The 16,665-nt window shown below is 44.5% G+C and overlaps 1 protein-coding gene across 2 annotated transcripts in view; it reads left to right on the forward strand.

Annotated features, from left to right (window-relative positions):
- Positions 1-10,273: 10,273 nt before the first annotated feature.
- Positions 10,274-16,665, forward strand: part of Arhgap44 (Rho GTPase activating protein 44) — a 164,220-nt gene continuing 157,828 nt past the window's right edge. For both annotated transcript variants that reach the window (XM_052195062.1, XM_052195063.1), the window contains exon 1: positions 10,274-10,615. In XM_052195062.1, the coding sequence (XP_052051022.1) occupies positions 10,563-10,615 (53 nt within the window). In that variant the 5' untranslated portion in view covers positions 10,274-10,562. The remainder of the gene's footprint in view (positions 10,616-16,665) is intronic.

The raw sequence follows: 16,665 nt of genomic DNA on the forward strand, positions 1-16,665 counted from the left end.
CCCCTACACCTGCATCACCAGGGACAGCTTGTCTTCTAATGTATTGCATCTACAGGGTCGAATCCATGATTTCCACTTCTTTGGGGTTCTTTAGCTCAGAAGCCATGTGTTGTATATCCAAGACTCTGCTCCTGCTCAATGTGGCGCTTTCTCACAGCAACCCACTCCTGTTAAGTTAAACCACTCTTCTTTCTGTCCCTATCAAACGTACACATGGGAATAAAAAAGATATACTCTTTTCCCACACAGATTTCAAGGACATTATCTCCCCTAGATCTCACTGTTCCTATTTGATGAAGTGAAGAGTCTATAAGAAAAGCATAGGTATTTATATATGCATATATGATAAGTGACTCTTTTTGTATGTGCATAGATATATGTACAAGTCTGGGCATTCATATACAAATGAAGATTTATTTTTAAATGTTAGATTAATGTAAACAAGTACATAAAAGCACACAATTGTACATATTCATCGGGTAGTAAATGATGTTCAAAGTATGCAGACACCATGCAGAACTATGGGCATTTGGAACAGAGAAGAGAAACTTTGTATCCACTGTATGATACTTGAATGGCTAGACACCAACCCCCTCTGCATGCTGGATTATGAGACAGATATGGCACAGCCCTTATTCTTTAACGATTTAAGGATTTAGACAGGAGTTCCTCTAAGGATTAAGACCTTGTTCTTGGGTGCATAGTTTCTTACAACCATCAGATCCATCAGAAGCAACCTGCACCACGATTGGGCAAGTCCATGAGAGGAGCCATTCTCGAATTTCCACAAAGGATGCAAAATTGCCCTACTAAGAAACTTATGTCAAGTTCCTACTAGGCAAGATTGTCAAAATGACTAACTTCAATTAATATTTTCATACCAAGGATGTTTGTGTGTTTGTGTGTGTGTGTGTGTGTGTGTGTGTGTGTGTGTGTGTGTGTGTGAGAGAGAGAGAGAGAGAGAGAGAGAGAGAGAGAGAGAGAGAGAGAGAAAGAGAAGAGAGGAGAGAGGAACGTTGATTATCATTAATGTGAATGCACACTTATATGCATAAACTGTTAGATCTCAATTACTAACATTTTGTTAATAGTTATTATTCTGTTTTTGTGAGTGATAATGGTTTATGACTTGGGTGTCTTCCCCAAATGTTGGACCAGAGTGTGGTCAAGGTCAGCAGCAGGCATGCTGTGCCCTACTAACAGGATGGTTTTCATTTTAGTTCAGTGTCTGGAAACTCTTTAAATAGCAGAGAGATCTGTTCCTTAACATTTTGAGAGGGCAGGATTGAAAGTATCTGAAGCTTCTCTAGATCAGTGTTCCTCAGAAACCATCTTGAGGCTCCCTGCTTCAAGGAGCATTGTTCTTTGACAGTCTGCCTGTTTCTTTGGGTTCCTTGCTCTCTTCATGCGCCCTATTTTTAAAACACCTGTAACCAGCCATATTCCTAGTGAATAGCAAGCTTATTTTAAAACCATGAAATATGACAATGCACTCTTATAATTTTCAAATTATTTTGTATCTGTGATTAAATCATCCCTTTTCTCCTTTCTAAAACTGACTCAATTTTCTCTCTCTCTCTCTCTCTCTCTCTCTCTCTCTCTCTCTCTCTCTCTCTCTTTCAGATGTATTCACTTTCTCCCATCTATAGAAAAGAGAAGTAACGATCCCCGAAATCAGTTAAATAATTAATGCTGTGATCTGTATCAAATTTCCCCTGTGATCTGTATTAGACCAGTTTTATGGGTGCCCATGCCGGACAAAAAGGTGAGAAACCGCTGCTGGGGCTGTGCCTCATCATCTTCTGCATTACTGCTGCTGCCATACCCAGAATTCTACATCATCTGGAGTTTCCTGGTTCAATAGCAATAGCACAGTTGGCTGCACACATGTCCACACTGTCCTGGGGGAGTCGGGTGACATTCTCTTTGACTCATGGGATCTTACCTATGTCTCTCCAAAGCTTGGAAGAACTGCAAAACTGGCACTGGAGTTTTCTCAGAGGAATGAAAAGCTGTTTGTTCTTCCGATAGAAAGTGTTGAGGGCCATCTTGCCTGGAGAAAAGATATCAGAGCTTATAATGGTAGTGACCCCACAGAAAAGGTACCTTCTTCCATTATTAATGAGAAAAACAGGAACCTTGTCATTCTGTTTGGGTATGTTAGATCCAACAAAAAAGGGATGAAAAGGGCATCCTGTAATGGCCTGCTTGATTCATGTGTGGCCATGATAAAAATTCTCTATCCTCTGTCTTCCACCATCGTTCAGATCTTTGGTGAGATTCTCAGAATGATTCCTTCTCTTCAGCTGACAGTGGAAGACAAGCTTGCCATCCCAGATGACTGGAAAGATGGCTAAAGTGTCATGATCCTTCCAACCATCCCTGAAGAGAAAGCCAAACAGCTTTTCCTAAAGTTGTCATTACCAAAGTACTCCTGATTAGCAAAACTATCTCTGGTATCCTTTGTTGGGGCTGCAGGTGCTTTCTCAGCCCTGGACCCAAAGACGCCAACTGTAAATCATGTTACCTTGTAGCAATTCAATATACACACAGAGAGAGATGAGGTGATATAAGCTCTGATATCCTTTCTCCAGGCATAGTGGCCCTCAACACTGTCTATCGAAAGAACAAACAGCTTTTCATTCCTTGGTCAGCAATCTCCTAGCTCATTAAACGGAAATGACACCAAAACTTTCTCGTGAGTCTTCAGTCTGTGCCTTCAGCGGCATTTTATACCTTCAAATCTCTCAGCAGTCTGCTGGCTTGCTCTCTCTGATATATATTATGTGTTTGAGATTCAGACCTTGTTGGGTCCCTGCATGCCTATAATCAACAAGATAGCAAATAAAGAAGTTTGCTTCACTCAACTGTAGAATGACCCTCACTTTTGTAGTTGTCCTAACTGATCTACTTTTCTGTTACCTGTCTTGGCGAGCAATGAGACTTGAAATTGAACTCTCTCTGAAGCATCTAAGTATATAACCCAGGAACCTAGAGGATTGCATATATTCTCTAATAATCTGTTGTCTTTTTTTAAAAAGCATTTAAAAATATGATATATGAAGTGTGGACAAAAAAAGGAGTTATTTAAGTGTTTTATTACAAAATAATGTGACAACTTTCTATTGAATGGGAACATCAAGGAGGTTTCCTTTGCCAAGGAAAGAGATGGACCCAACAGTGTGAACAAGACAGCACAGGCACCTCACCACATTCACACCTCAATCTTCTAAGGATGTGTGCCCATGAGCACGGCACATGAAGAAAGGAGAGGCGAGAGAGAATGTTTTGTTACTGAGCTGCCTCACAGTGGTTACCATTTTCTGAGGTTTCGTGGGAGATCAACAAATAAAACTCTTTGTTGAAACTTGACAAGAGAGACACAGCTTCTTGTGTGTTCTTAGGGCAATGGTAGACTTGAACAAACACAAGTAGGGAAAAAAATGTATGTAGTCTCTGTATGTTTAACGGGAAGCCATATAGGACATTTCCACCCATTTCCCTAAAGCCACATCAGTCTCCTAGGAACCCTGCCCATAATTAGGCTGTGGCAAAGCTACAGATCCAAGGATGGTGGAAAACCTGGAGTTGAGAAGCTGGCCATGGTACCACATACCTTTAGTTCTGGTATATAGAAGGTAGAGGCAGGCAGGTTACTGGGAGTTCAAGGCCAGCACTGTCTACATAGCAAGTTCCAGACCAGCCTACATTACATTGTGAGATCCTGACATACACACACAAAAACTAAACAACAAAAAGAAAAATGAGTTGGTAATGCAACTTGCCACACCCTGGGGTGGGAGGGCATATGCCAAATTATTCCAAAGCTACCTTGAAGGGACCAGGGAGATGGCCCAGTAGGTCAGAGTACCCGTTGTTTTTGCAGAGTATCCAGGTTTGATTCCTAGCACTAATATATGGAAGTGCATGCAAATATGGTTTTTGTACTGTGGTGAAAATAATCAGCAGAGTTAACAGACAGGCCACAGAAAAGGAGAAAAATCATTACAAGCTACACTTCAAACGAGAGACTAATATCCAGACTTACAAAGAGTTGAAGAAATGAAATACCAAGAAAATAAAACCTCCAATCAATGTTTAAGAAATAACCATTTTAAAAAGCATTCACTATCCCTATCCATCATGGAAATGTAAATTAAAACTCCTCTGAGATACTTACTTCACCTCAGTCAGAGTGGCTATTGTGAAAAAATCTGACGAAAAATGTTGAGGGTTTGGAGAGACAAGAACTTGTATTCACTTTGTTAGGAATGAAAATTAATACCACCATTGTGGAAATCAGTGTGAAGATTTCTCAAAAAAATTAAAAATAGAACTACAATATGATCCAGATATTTTACTCCTATGGTATGCACGGAGAACTCCATACCATACTACATGTTTATGCCAGCTTTATTAACTATAGAAAAAGAACTGGAACCAAACTTATTTCCCATCAAGAGATGAATGGAAAATGAAAAGCTATATATACTTATATGAATATGATGTGAATATATGAAGTTAAAACTTGCAGGAAAATGGGTGGACTTAGATGTATATATGTGAATATGTAAACAAATATTCACACGAATAACACTATGAACAAAGGGAAGAAGAAAGGCTAAGTTAGTATAAGGTGTTGAGGAAGGACTAAAGAAAAGTGGTAGACATAAGTTATGAAAGAGGGTATAAAGCGAGTTGTTTTCCGAGATCTAACTCTGCCATGGAGATTTTTGGTTTTGGTAGTGGGTGAATGCAAAGAGCATATTTATTACTAAAAATTTACTAGGAAGCCCTGTAGCTTCTGTTCTGAATGTCTAGTCTCATTGTACAGAAGTGTTGTATACACTTTGGGGCTGCTTAACTTTGGTGTGTGATGCTTTTGTTTATTTGCAACTTCATTATTTTGATAATAAACTTTGTTATTTTGATAATAAATTGTATTATGTTGATAATAAAGTTTATGAAATTAAAACGAAATCAACCTCCAAATACTTTGGGATCTAAGATCTTTCTTTAGTGGTTTGATATTTATGCCCATAGTTATAAAGGTGATTAGACTCTCAGGAAACTACATAAATTCTTCCATTGTACATTGCATAGGAGATCCAAGTCGCTTGCTGAACTGGTGGTTAAGAATGTATGTTGTTGAGCTTTGGAACTACAAATTTCCATCTGAAGAGTGATGGAGGGTATGGAAGAGAGTCCTAGTAAGATGACTGGCAGTAATCGGAGCTTGTGACCTCTTCTTCGGTCTGACTTTCTAGACAAGGATTACTAAGTGGTGGTTTCTGTAGTGATGGACATGTTTCATTTTGCACTGCCTAATACTGTGGCTATAAGCTACGTGTGGAATATTACAGTCCCTTTCCAGTGATTGTTGTGATAAAATACCATGAGCAAGGGCAACTTAGAGTAGAAAGGGGTTTACTTTGCATTACAGTTCTAGTGGAATTGCATCCACCATAGTGGGCAAGACGTGAGAATCACAGCAGGCAGAGCAGGAAGCTGCTGAACATGCTACACACTCATCCTGTCGCAGGAAATACACAAACACACACTCAGACACAACACACACAGAGGCAGAGGCAGGGACACACAGAGAGAAACATAGACACAGAGAGAGACAGAGACAGACAGAAAGTGGGAGAGGAAGGGGGAGGGGAAGAGAGAGGGGAGGGGGAAGGGATGAGGGAGGAAGAACAAGAGAGAAGACATGGCTATGAATGTTCCAAGTCCACGTCGTTCAGCAAGATTCCACTTCCTAAACTCACCACCTTCCCGAACAGCTTCACTAACCAGGGAATCAAAATGTCCAAATACAAAAGCCTATGAGATACATATGTCATTAGAAACTGTATGTTGTTCTTGGAAATTTGAAATATAGTATACAGCAGCTGAGGGGCTATTCTTAAATTTTATTTAATTTGATACCAAAGCCATTCTAACTTAATGATTGGCTATGAACTTGCTTATTATATCCCTAGGGAAATTTATTTCACATAAATACAATTTTGAAGAAAGTTAAGATGCATGTGATTTTGTTGGCCAGAGCAATCCTGTGGCCAAGCCAAAGGTTGACAGGTACAGGGAGGTGCTGTCCTCCCCTAGATCAAAGTCAAGAACACAAGGAACAGAGTATTCCTTTCCCTGTCCCTTTTTGTTTTCCTTCCTCTTTTCTCCTGCAAATGAACATTTAAGCATATTTCTTCTAGATGCAAAAATTACATTTCAGGGCATTCCATGCCTTGGCTGTGGTGCTTTCTGCTTGTTGGTAATCCCAGCAGCTTCGTATTCAGCCCTTTAGGAACTGGGGAGATGGAACATTTGCGGCCCCTCATGGGATTGGCCTCCCACCACTGCACAGGACTTATGTTCAGGGCCTTTGTGGCTGCCAGATAGTGTGATGGAGGTACTTCCTGCCCTGCTGGCAGCCAGCTTCAGTATTCCTGCTGTCAAGCATGGACCTAAAAGAAACAAGGCACAGGCTACTTTCCCAGACATATCCTCCAGAGACTCAGTGGTGAGGCAATACTAACCCCAAGCTTCGGATGTAACACAACCAAGGCGTTCCTCTTACCCCAGCTAGATGGCTGTCACTCTGCTTCAAACACGCACGACTAATTCATGGTGATATGGGGCAGAGGAGGAGGGAGGATATTCTGTGTATATTTCCTTTCCACAGAAAATCACCTGACTAATCATGACCTCAATAAATCACAATCTCTCCTGGAAGGATAGGTAGCATTTGATTTGTTTATTTTGTGGTAGTGATAGAATCTCTATGAATACCATCTACTTCCCTATTCTCTTTCTTGGTTTCATCTCCGGCATCACCATCTTCAACATCCTAGCAGCATGTGGGTTCTTTAGACAGCAAGATGCCACACTCTTCATGAGCCACATGAAAGCACAAATCTTGTCTTCTTAAATTCCAAACTCTCTTCTTTAAAAACTCCATTTTGTTACATGTGATTCTGACGTCTGCTTTGAAGGATCAATTACATGCACAGACTTGACATTATTTTCTCTCTCTCTTTTTTTCCTGTGTCATTATCCTTTCTCTAGGACAGAATGCAGAAGAAGCCACACACATTCACGGACCACTGTACTGAATAACACAATTGTGAATATGATAAAGTAAAATGTCGTTTAAAGTTATATAGTGTCCTGAATGGCTCACTGTGACTGACTTACACAAAGCCATGCTTATTAGGGTATTATTGGTGGCTTTTCATGTTGCTGTGAAGAAATACTCTGACCAAATTAAGATAATAGAGTTAATTTGAGCTCACGGTTTGTAGGAGCAGTCCACCATGGCAGGGCAGTCATAGCAGTAGAACCTAAAGGCAGCTGGTCACACTGCATCTGCTATCAAGGAGGAAGAGAGAGATGAACAATAATCCTCAGCCCACTCTCTCTTATAGACAGCCCAGAGAACGGTGCTGCTCACATTTAAGGTGGCTCTTCCTACCTCTGTCAACCTAAACACTCCCTTACAAATATGCCCATAGGCTTTCTTCTCCGGTGAATCCAGATCCTGTCAAATTGATAATCGCTATTAACCACATGGTCATTTTTTTTTTTTTACTGCAGGCAAATGGATGGAACTAGGAAATATCATCCTGAGTGAGGTAAATCAGACCCAAAAGGATATGCATGGTATGTACTCACTAATAAGTGGATATTGGCAAAAAAAAAAAAAAAAAAGAGTACAGACTACCCAAGATATAGTCCACAGAACTCACAAAGGTCAACAAGATGAAGTGCCCAAGTGAGGATGCCTCAGACCCACTAGGGAGGGAGAAGAAAGCAACCACAAGGTGGGAGAGAGGGAGGGAACTTGGAGGAAAGGGGGTTTGGGAGGAGAGGGGAACATTATCTGGTATTGGATCGGGGGAAAGGACTGAAGCCCGGAGGGCCAGCAGAAAGAATGGAAACAGGCAACCTCAGGAGGCTGGAGATTGGAGGGACCCTCCAGAATACCAGAGACCTGGGAAGTGAGAGACTCTCAGGACTCAAAGGGAGCGACCTTAGGTGAAATGCCCTATATTGGGAAGAGGGAACTTGTAGAGCTAACATCTAGGAGAAAGACAGGGCATCAAGTGAGGGATGGAGTTGCCATCCCACAGTCAAAACTCTGTTCCTGTATGAAAGAACTATTGGGGTGGAAATGAAGAGGAGCCTGAGGAAAAGAAGCTCCAGTGACAGACCCAAAGTGGAATCCAGCTCAAGTAGATGTCCCAAGACCTGACACTATTACTGAGGCTATGGAGCACTCACAAAAAGGGACCTAACATGACTGATCTCTGAAAGACCCAACAAGCAGCTGAAAGAGTCAGATGCAGATATTTGCACCCAACCAATGGACAGAAGCTGCTGACACCTGTGGTTGAACTAGGAGAAAGCTGGAAGAAACTGAAGAGGCAGGCAACCCTGTAGGAGGACCAGCAGTCTCAATTGACCTGGACCCCCAGGATCTCTCAGACACTGGACCACCAACCAGGCAGCATACATCAGCTGACATGAGGCCCCAACACATATACATCAGAAGACTGCTGGGTCTGGGTTCAGTCAGAGAAGATGCACCTAACCCTTAGGAGACTGGAGGCCCCAGGGAGTTTAGAGGTCTGGTGGGGTGAGGGGATGGGGGCGGGGGTGGGTGGGTGGAGGGTGGGGACATCCTCCTGGAGACAGGGGGTAGGGAGGAGGTATGGGATGTGGGACAGTTGGAGGGTGGACCAGGAGGGGAATAAAATCTGCAGTTTAAAATAAATAAATTAATAAATAAATAAAGATTAAAAATTTCAAAATAGAAGTACTTTATTTATATTAACTTGACATTGACATTATAGGCATATACAGTCAGTTACAAGCACAGGATACCTTCACTGCTAATTGGCCAGAACTCTTGACCTAATATGCAGAGGCTGATTTCACAATTAATTAAAGATTTCATGTTCATTCAGCCAAAACATGCCTCAAACCATCATTTGTTCCGCTGGCCAGTGAGATACTTAGATCCATATTTAGGACATCTTTCTGCTGTAATCAACATACTGCAGAGTATCTTGGGTCATAGATGCTCTTTCTTTTTTTTTTAATTTTCATAACAGGAATGATGCTGGATTTTCTCATTATGCTAACTTCCATTGTATCTGTCACCGTGGACTACATGGTAGTCTGTATGTAGTTGGATTTGGAAAACAGCACTTTTTCATTTCCATCTTCCAAAGAGCGGTGCTTTCTATTCGAGATGGGGAGACAGGAGATGAGAGAGGCCCAAATTTTAGGAACAATTTTCCTAAAATTGTTTATTAGGTATGTTGAATTCTAATGGGAAGACTCACGTTTGTTTGATCCAAAATCTCTACTGCCCAACAACCCTGACTTGATATATAATGATGACAGATAATTGAGATCACATGTGATTTTCTTTCTTTTTATTTATTACATTATTTATTCTTTGTGTGTGTGTGTGTGTGTGTGTGTGTGTGTGTGTGTGTAAGACAACATGACAACATGCAGGAGTTAATCTTCTCCTACCATGCATGTTCTAGACAGTGAACACAGGTCATCAAGCTTCTTTACCTGTTGAGCTGTTTGCTGTCTCTCTCCCTGCCACCTTCTAAGTCTAATGAGCCACGATTCCTTTCAACCAACTGGTAGATTCCAGTGAGCTGCCAAGCTGATACCCATTCAGGTCCGGTGGCGGAGAGGAGATGAACATAGTTATGGGAATAGAATCTAAGTCATACAAGAAAGCTGTCTCAGGTTGTGCTAGTAGATAAGATGTTGCTGATTCAATCCTATGTAAGCTTTTGGTTACCTACTGGATTTGAAAAAGATTAAGGATGGCATTTTGGGATGCATGCTATGCCTAGTTTGAAACCCTTTTGCCCCAAGCTTAACCCTGTGATTGAACACCAATAAGGTGACCTTATACAATTTAATGAACACATCCTCTAGCATGTCTTCCTATGAATTCGACAACTGAAACATCTCACATTCACTTTAGATACCATAGGAGCCAGACGTTTACTCTGATTGTTGTTGTGTCGTTGGTTTCGTCATTCAAGAACGGAAATATTTCTTTTACTAGAAGGCTAAAGCCTAAACGCCTTGGCCATACAGTCTTCTCCCACCTCTGCACAAAAACTGTCCTTACAAACTTTGGACAGAGGAAAGGTGGGAGCGACAAACTACAAGTCCCAGCATGCACGGCGCATTCCGCACAGGCGCACGGGGACCACCCAGCCAGCTGGCTAGCCAGCCTGCGGAGACTCCCCGGTTTGCTCACCGGGCTGGGGCTAGGGGCTGCAACTGGGGCTGATAGCCTGGAGCCTAGGGCGGCCCCGGGCGTGGCACAGAGAAGGATGTGGCGGGCGGACTAGGCGGAGGTGCTCTCAGGAGGCTGGGCGCGGGCCAGGCGGCTCCCCAGGCTCCGCAGTGCCGCCGCCGTCGCCCGGGAGGCTGGGCGCGGGAGCCATGTAACCCTGCGGCGGGCTCCGGGCAGCTCCGTCCTTCCCCAGCTCCCGGGCTAGCGCGGCAGCGGGGCCACGATGAAGAAGCAGTTTAACCGCATGCGCCAGTTGGCCAACCAGACGGTGGGCAGGTAGGTCACCCGCTGGCCGCTCCGGGCCGGCACGCCCGCGGGGCTGCATCTGCCAGGCTCAGGTGATGGAGCTGCCCGGCCTGGAGCTTGTGCGTCCCTCCTGGGTCCTCGCGAGCCTGCTGGCACGACCTTTCCTCTCCCGATCCCTGCTCGCTTCCCGCCTGTCAGTCTAGGCTTGGGTTTCCCAGCCCAGAGAGTGACGCATCCTTCACCTGCGTCCCCAGCTGCCCCTTCACCTCGCCCTCTCTGCCTTTCCACGGGACTCCCTTTCCTTCTGGTAGCGATTCTTCCTGGAAACAGGTGTTTGCTCTGCTGGAGCTGCTGGCTGCTGAGTCGCTGGCAGCCTCTGGAGATCCCTTCCTCCCTGCGCCCAGTTCAGAGCTGCTTAGGGTCTTGAGGTAGTGTTGGGCCTGGTCAACACCTTCCTTCCCCACTCGTGTTTGTTTTCAGGGGCTGTGACTGTATGAGACGCTGGATCACTTTCCTGGCTGTTTTTTTTTTTTTTTTTTTTTTTTTTTTTTCCTCAGCGTTTGGGGGTGAGGAAAGAATGGTGAGGAGAGGGAAGGTGCTGGCGGCTGGCGCTGCGCTGCTGGTAGGCTTGGTCCCAAGACTGATTTCAATGGAGGGAGGGAGGCTGCGAAAGTGAGGTTCAACTCCCTTAGAAGATGAGAGGAGGATCTGAGAGAGGAGGATCAGAGGCTCTCAGCCAGGTAGGGGATGGAGACAGGCTCTCCTCCCTCCCAGTCCAGAACAGCTTGGCCCCAGGAATCTCCAGGACCCAGACTGCTCTCATCTTGGTGAACATGGACTAGATCTGGGCCAGTGTCTCCAGGAGCAGATCTGTGGGATGCCAAGATCTATTAAGGTTATGTAAGGATTCTTAGTGGGTCCCGTCCAAAGCTAGACATTCTTGAAACACAGGCTTGTTAGATAGAAGGGATTTTTTTCCCCATGGAATCTGTGTGCCTGGGGCAGGATTTCTGTGTGGTTGTCAAGGGAATTCAGGTGTGCAGTTTAAAGGAATCAGAAAACGAAGAGCCTAGCCTTGGGTGCAGTTCAAGTGCAAGCACCACGCGTAGAGTGCTCTCTGCCAGGTTTGTTGAGAAACCAAATACCTTTCTTGGGTGGGAAGTGGAGCTTGAACTGGCACCGGGTAGCGTGGGGGTGGGGACTTCCCTGGAGAATAGAGGACATGACGACAGAAGAAGCATACTGCCCTAGTTACAGTGGGCATTCGAGGGCAGGGGATGTGGTGGCTTCTCATGCTTTCAGGAACTCCAGATGGTTTCCAAGTAACCTAAGCGTTTCCAAGCGTCTAAACTAGACTTGGATTCCTTTTCCCGTCCTAAACACATGTGCTTTAGCATGGGGGGGGGGGATTTATGAATAGCAGAGTCAGATTAGCCCAGATTTTTGGCACGGTATTACCACAAATATAGCCTCACGTGGACTGTCTTTGGTATGTTGGATGCTGAGATAGTGTTTTCCTGGGACTGGGGGTGTAGCTGTTGGTTGTCAAGCTGACCATTCTTCACTGTTTTGGCTTCTGGATCACTCACTCTCTGGGATCTGTCATACATGAAGGCGTCAGACATCCCAGGGGTCAGTAGGCCCCTCACTCTGACCACAGGTTGCTGTTTCTCATGGGTGTTCTCAGTCCACTTTGTATCCCAGTGTTCTCTTGGAGTGTTAGGTTGGTGATAGGATCTAAAGATCTCAGGGAAGGCCTTCCTCTCACTTCATGACCCTCTGACTCCTATCTTCCTTCAGGACTTGTTTTTAAGTTGTGAGATTTTTGAGGCATGGACATAGGAACTATATTTTTTACCTTTTTTTTTTTTTGGTAAAATGTAGTCTTACGTATTCAAAGAACATTCTTAGAAGTACAAATACGGGGGCTGCGCTCTGCTTATATGCTGGCGCTGCTGAACTCTTAGGTGGATGGCCAACCTGTACAAAGTGAGGCCTGACTTGTGTCTGTTTTGATGAAGTTCAGAGTGAACTCTTAAAGCACATATTAGTTCACGATACTCTACTGCTTCAACACTCCCAATGCCATGCTTCTGCTTAGTATTCCCAGCATTCCAGTGATCTGCACGGCCACATCCCCTGGACGTCCCCTTTGTCTCAACATGCTCATTCTCCCTGTCCCTGAGATCCTTGTGCTTCAGACACATCAAGCCCTGCTCCACTTCAGGGCTTTGTTCTTGCTGACCACCAGTTTTTTACTTCCTGGTTGAGGATGTGGTCTTCCCAAACTGCTTTCTCATCAATCAGGACTTGGCTCATGGGCTCAGGTAAGCCCCCCCACCTCCCCTCACTCTTACCCATCATCCTTTTTGTTTTTATCCACTACTCACCACTGTTTGAAAGCTTGTACCTTTTTAATTTTTGTCCATCTGTCTCCAATAGAATGTATTGATCGCCCTTGCATGCCAAGGGCGTACAGCAGTGCCTTGTGTTTGGTTGGTGCTCCGTCAATGTTTATTGCCAAGATTGAAATGGTTTACTTCTGGCCAGTGATGGGAATGAAAGGAGGTGACTTGGGGTTCCTACTGAGAATGTTGACTCAGCCCCGTGTATCGGGAAAGGGGCCATGATTTGCTTCTTAGTATCTTCATTCACTAGCAGCTCATAGTGTTGGAAGTCTGGATGGTAGGTGTGATATCATAAATGCTTTGTAGAGTGGCCTTAGCAGGCCCTCAGGTCTTAGCCCTATGGTTTTGGAAGTAGTGAGCGAGCTCCCTCTTTGTGGTAGAGGGGAGAGATTGAGAGCTACTCTTCTCCATGGCTCCCCACCTCAGCTCACTTTCTGTAACTCACAGATTTGGGGATTATTCAAAACTTCTGGGGATTGGCTTAGTTTCCTTGAACAGTGCAAGGATTGTCCTCCTTGCCTTGAGTTGGGCATATCTAAATAGAGCTCAGCAACTTAGCATAGCAACTACAGGGAGAGCTGATTAAATGCTCTGTTGGTGAGGTGTTAGTCTAGCATGTATGAAGCTCTGGGTTCAATCCTCAGCACCACATGGTGATATATACCTGTTATCCACCTGGAGGTAGAAGCAGGAAGACAACATAGTGAGTTCAAAGCCAACCCAGGCTACACTAGGTCCTGCTTTGGTCATCTTCTCCAGACAGAGCACATGTTTCTATCTTGATTTTCCCATATCTGTTCCTTCAATTCTGACCCTACTGTTGAAAGCCCCCCCTGGCCAGCCTGTGCCTACTGGTTAGGAACACTAATTATCAAGTGGGACACCTTTGCATAGGTGCTTAATGATCTTGAGATTAGCTCTCTGCACATTTTTATTTTTTATTTTTATTTTATTGGCAAAACGAGAATAATGAAGGTTTCCCTGTGGAGATATTGAAATTGTAATGATGGTGGAGTTACCCCAGAAAAATAGCGAACAGTAGCTTTAGGGTCTTTGGGCCTGCATTCTAACTCGTTTTGGATGTCATGCTGTGCTCAGTCATTCAGTAAGATGATTGGCTGTCTGCTCTGGGCCACGCACTACTCCGCTCTGGGAATATTACAGTGCCAGGCAAACTGAAGTTCTGTTCACTGGAGCCTGAATTCTAAGAGCGTGCTGTGCTTTTTAATGGTTCATTTGGAGTGTGATCTTTAACTTGTCGATCATCTTCCTAGCTTGATTTTAAGCTCCTTTGGAAGCAGAGACAGTGTGGCAGGCAGAGGAGAGGGTTCCTCAGCAACTGGATCAAAGGTTGCATTGATGTATGCACTGTAAGTAGAGGACTCAAGGGGACTAGTTCAGAGATTGAGGGAGAGCATCTGATGCTGCTTTTTTGATTTTTGTAATGGCAGTGGGACCTAGAGGAGCGAGGGGCAGTTGCTGCTGGGCTGTGAACTCAAGGAGGGCTTAGCTTATGCCTCATGCACAGCACCATTTGCTTTTTGTTGTTAAATCTTCAACAGGGTCTAGTGTCTTCTGGGGTGCTCCCCATCCTGAGAGACTGTTCTTCTCGGAAGTGATACCTGGTTTGTCTTGGGTGAAACACAAGAAACCTGTGGGTCTCTTGGGGAAACTTTAGCACCCCAGAGACCCACAGGGCGAAAGAGAAGATGTAAGAAGCGAGGTCAGCCCCTGTTGAGGACTTGTTTTTTCAGTCTGTTGGTGGGGAGCACAGCCAGCTCCCACCTTAGAGGGCTGGGGTGAGGTTGAAGGGAGCCTTGCCTGGTGAAGGGCTCACCAGCTGGACCATGAGGTTCTGATCATTTTTCATTAAAGTTCACCCAGTCTTTGGAGAACATTAGTCTCCAAATGGTTCCAATGGTAACTGCCCAACAGCTCTGCTTGGGGTCTGCCCTTGTAGGAAGGTGGGTGAAGTTCAAGAGGAGACAAGTAGCAGTGGGCTTGCAGGTAGGAACAAGGCTGTTTGGGTTGCACTGGATTGCGTGGGCTTAGAGGTGCTAAGTTGGGAGATTGGAAGAACACATTTTGTCTCCAGAGCTCTGTTTTCCATTCCTCGACTGCTAGCGTGCAAGATAGAGCTGAGAGGGCTTGGTTTCTCCTGCAGCCTTGCCAAGCCTCACTGCCGCAGCGCAGCCTGCACAGTTGAACTGCAGGCAATCCAGGCATTGGCCGGTGGTCCCCAGCTGGGTGTGAGGCTGCACAGGCTCCAGGAGCTCTGGCATGGCCAGCATTTCTGCTCTGGATGAAGCCACTGAGGACCCTTTGCCTGATGCCACTGCTTGTCCTTCAGCAGGTCTCTGAAGGCCATCAGCCAATCAATAGGACCAGAGGGGAAAGTCAGAACAAGTCTAGATTAGTCATCCCTGCTTTTGCGGAAGCTGGCTGTGATTTGGACTTCTCTGACCAGTGCAGGCTTCTGCAGCCTCTTTCTATGAGTGTGGCAGGGCGGGCTCTCCACACCAGCGACTCCTCTCAGGTTCTTCAATAGAGCAAGCCCTGGGAGCCCAGGCAGGACCTCCTGCTGAGTTGTGGCTTTGGGCTAGCAGACCACACCGGTTCACTCATGACAGACAACTGGCAGAGGGAGAGAGAAGGGCCTTTGCCTTTGGTTCTCCATGCTCCTTACCCTACAGGCCTGACCCCTCTACCCTCAGATGGCCTGGTCTCTGAAGGCTGCCCGAGTTTCTTGGAGAATTCTCTCAGCCCAGACCTGCAAGTCATTGTGAGGGAGCCTTTTTTGTTTCCTTGAGTAGTAATTAATCATCTCCCCTCCTATTTTTTCTTCACCAGAGGAATTCATCAACGCTGATTGGTAATTTTTTAATAATGGGTGATAAGAAGCATTGTTTTTGTGTGTGGCTGTTTTAAAAAGTAAATTAGTAGCCATGTGACTAAAACAGTAATTTGTCATTATTTGTTTTAGAGGGATCTGTAATCATCCTTTTTATTAGTAGTCAAGAGCAGATTATTTCAAATGCTATTTCCGCAGTGATGGTAAATAATGAGGTTATGCTTTGGTTCACTGCTGAGGCTCTATGAGCTCAGAGAGCAGGTTCAAGGGAGACAGAGATGATCTGTCACCCCTTGATTCAGGGACCTCTGACCCTGCTGAGTTGGGGAGGCTGTGGTGTCTAGCAAATTGTAACTCTCCTTTCTGTCCAGGAAGCAGATGTAACTTTCATTTTTCTAACTTTAGAGATAATTTTTAGAGTAAATGTTTATTTTCCCACAGAATTCAATTTATTTTTAACCATTATTTTTAATTGCATAAGTAATATCTATCAGAGAAATGATAACCTTATGGATGATCAGAAAAAGGGAAATGTTTAGTGATTTTCTACCGAGAGCCACAGTTAATACTTAGATGCAGTCAGTTAGCAGGGATGTTCCAGTCTCTTACTGAGGTAATGAAGGTTTTGGTTGTATGAGCTTCCTAGAGTGTCGTGGAACAAGCTAAGACTACTCTGCAGCCATCAGTGACACCATTGTATTTGCAGTCCATCGCTGACCTAGACATTTTCATGGGCATGTGAGAATAGTGACTGTATTATGTGTACTCCTGTAACCTTCTTAATTGCCTCCATCTTATATCTTGATAATGAATATGCATAC

Source organism: Apodemus sylvaticus, chromosome 10 (assembly GCF_947179515.1).
Source record: "Apodemus sylvaticus chromosome 10, mApoSyl1.1, whole genome shotgun sequence".
NCBI lineage: Eukaryota > Metazoa > Chordata > Mammalia > Rodentia > Muridae > Apodemus > Apodemus sylvaticus.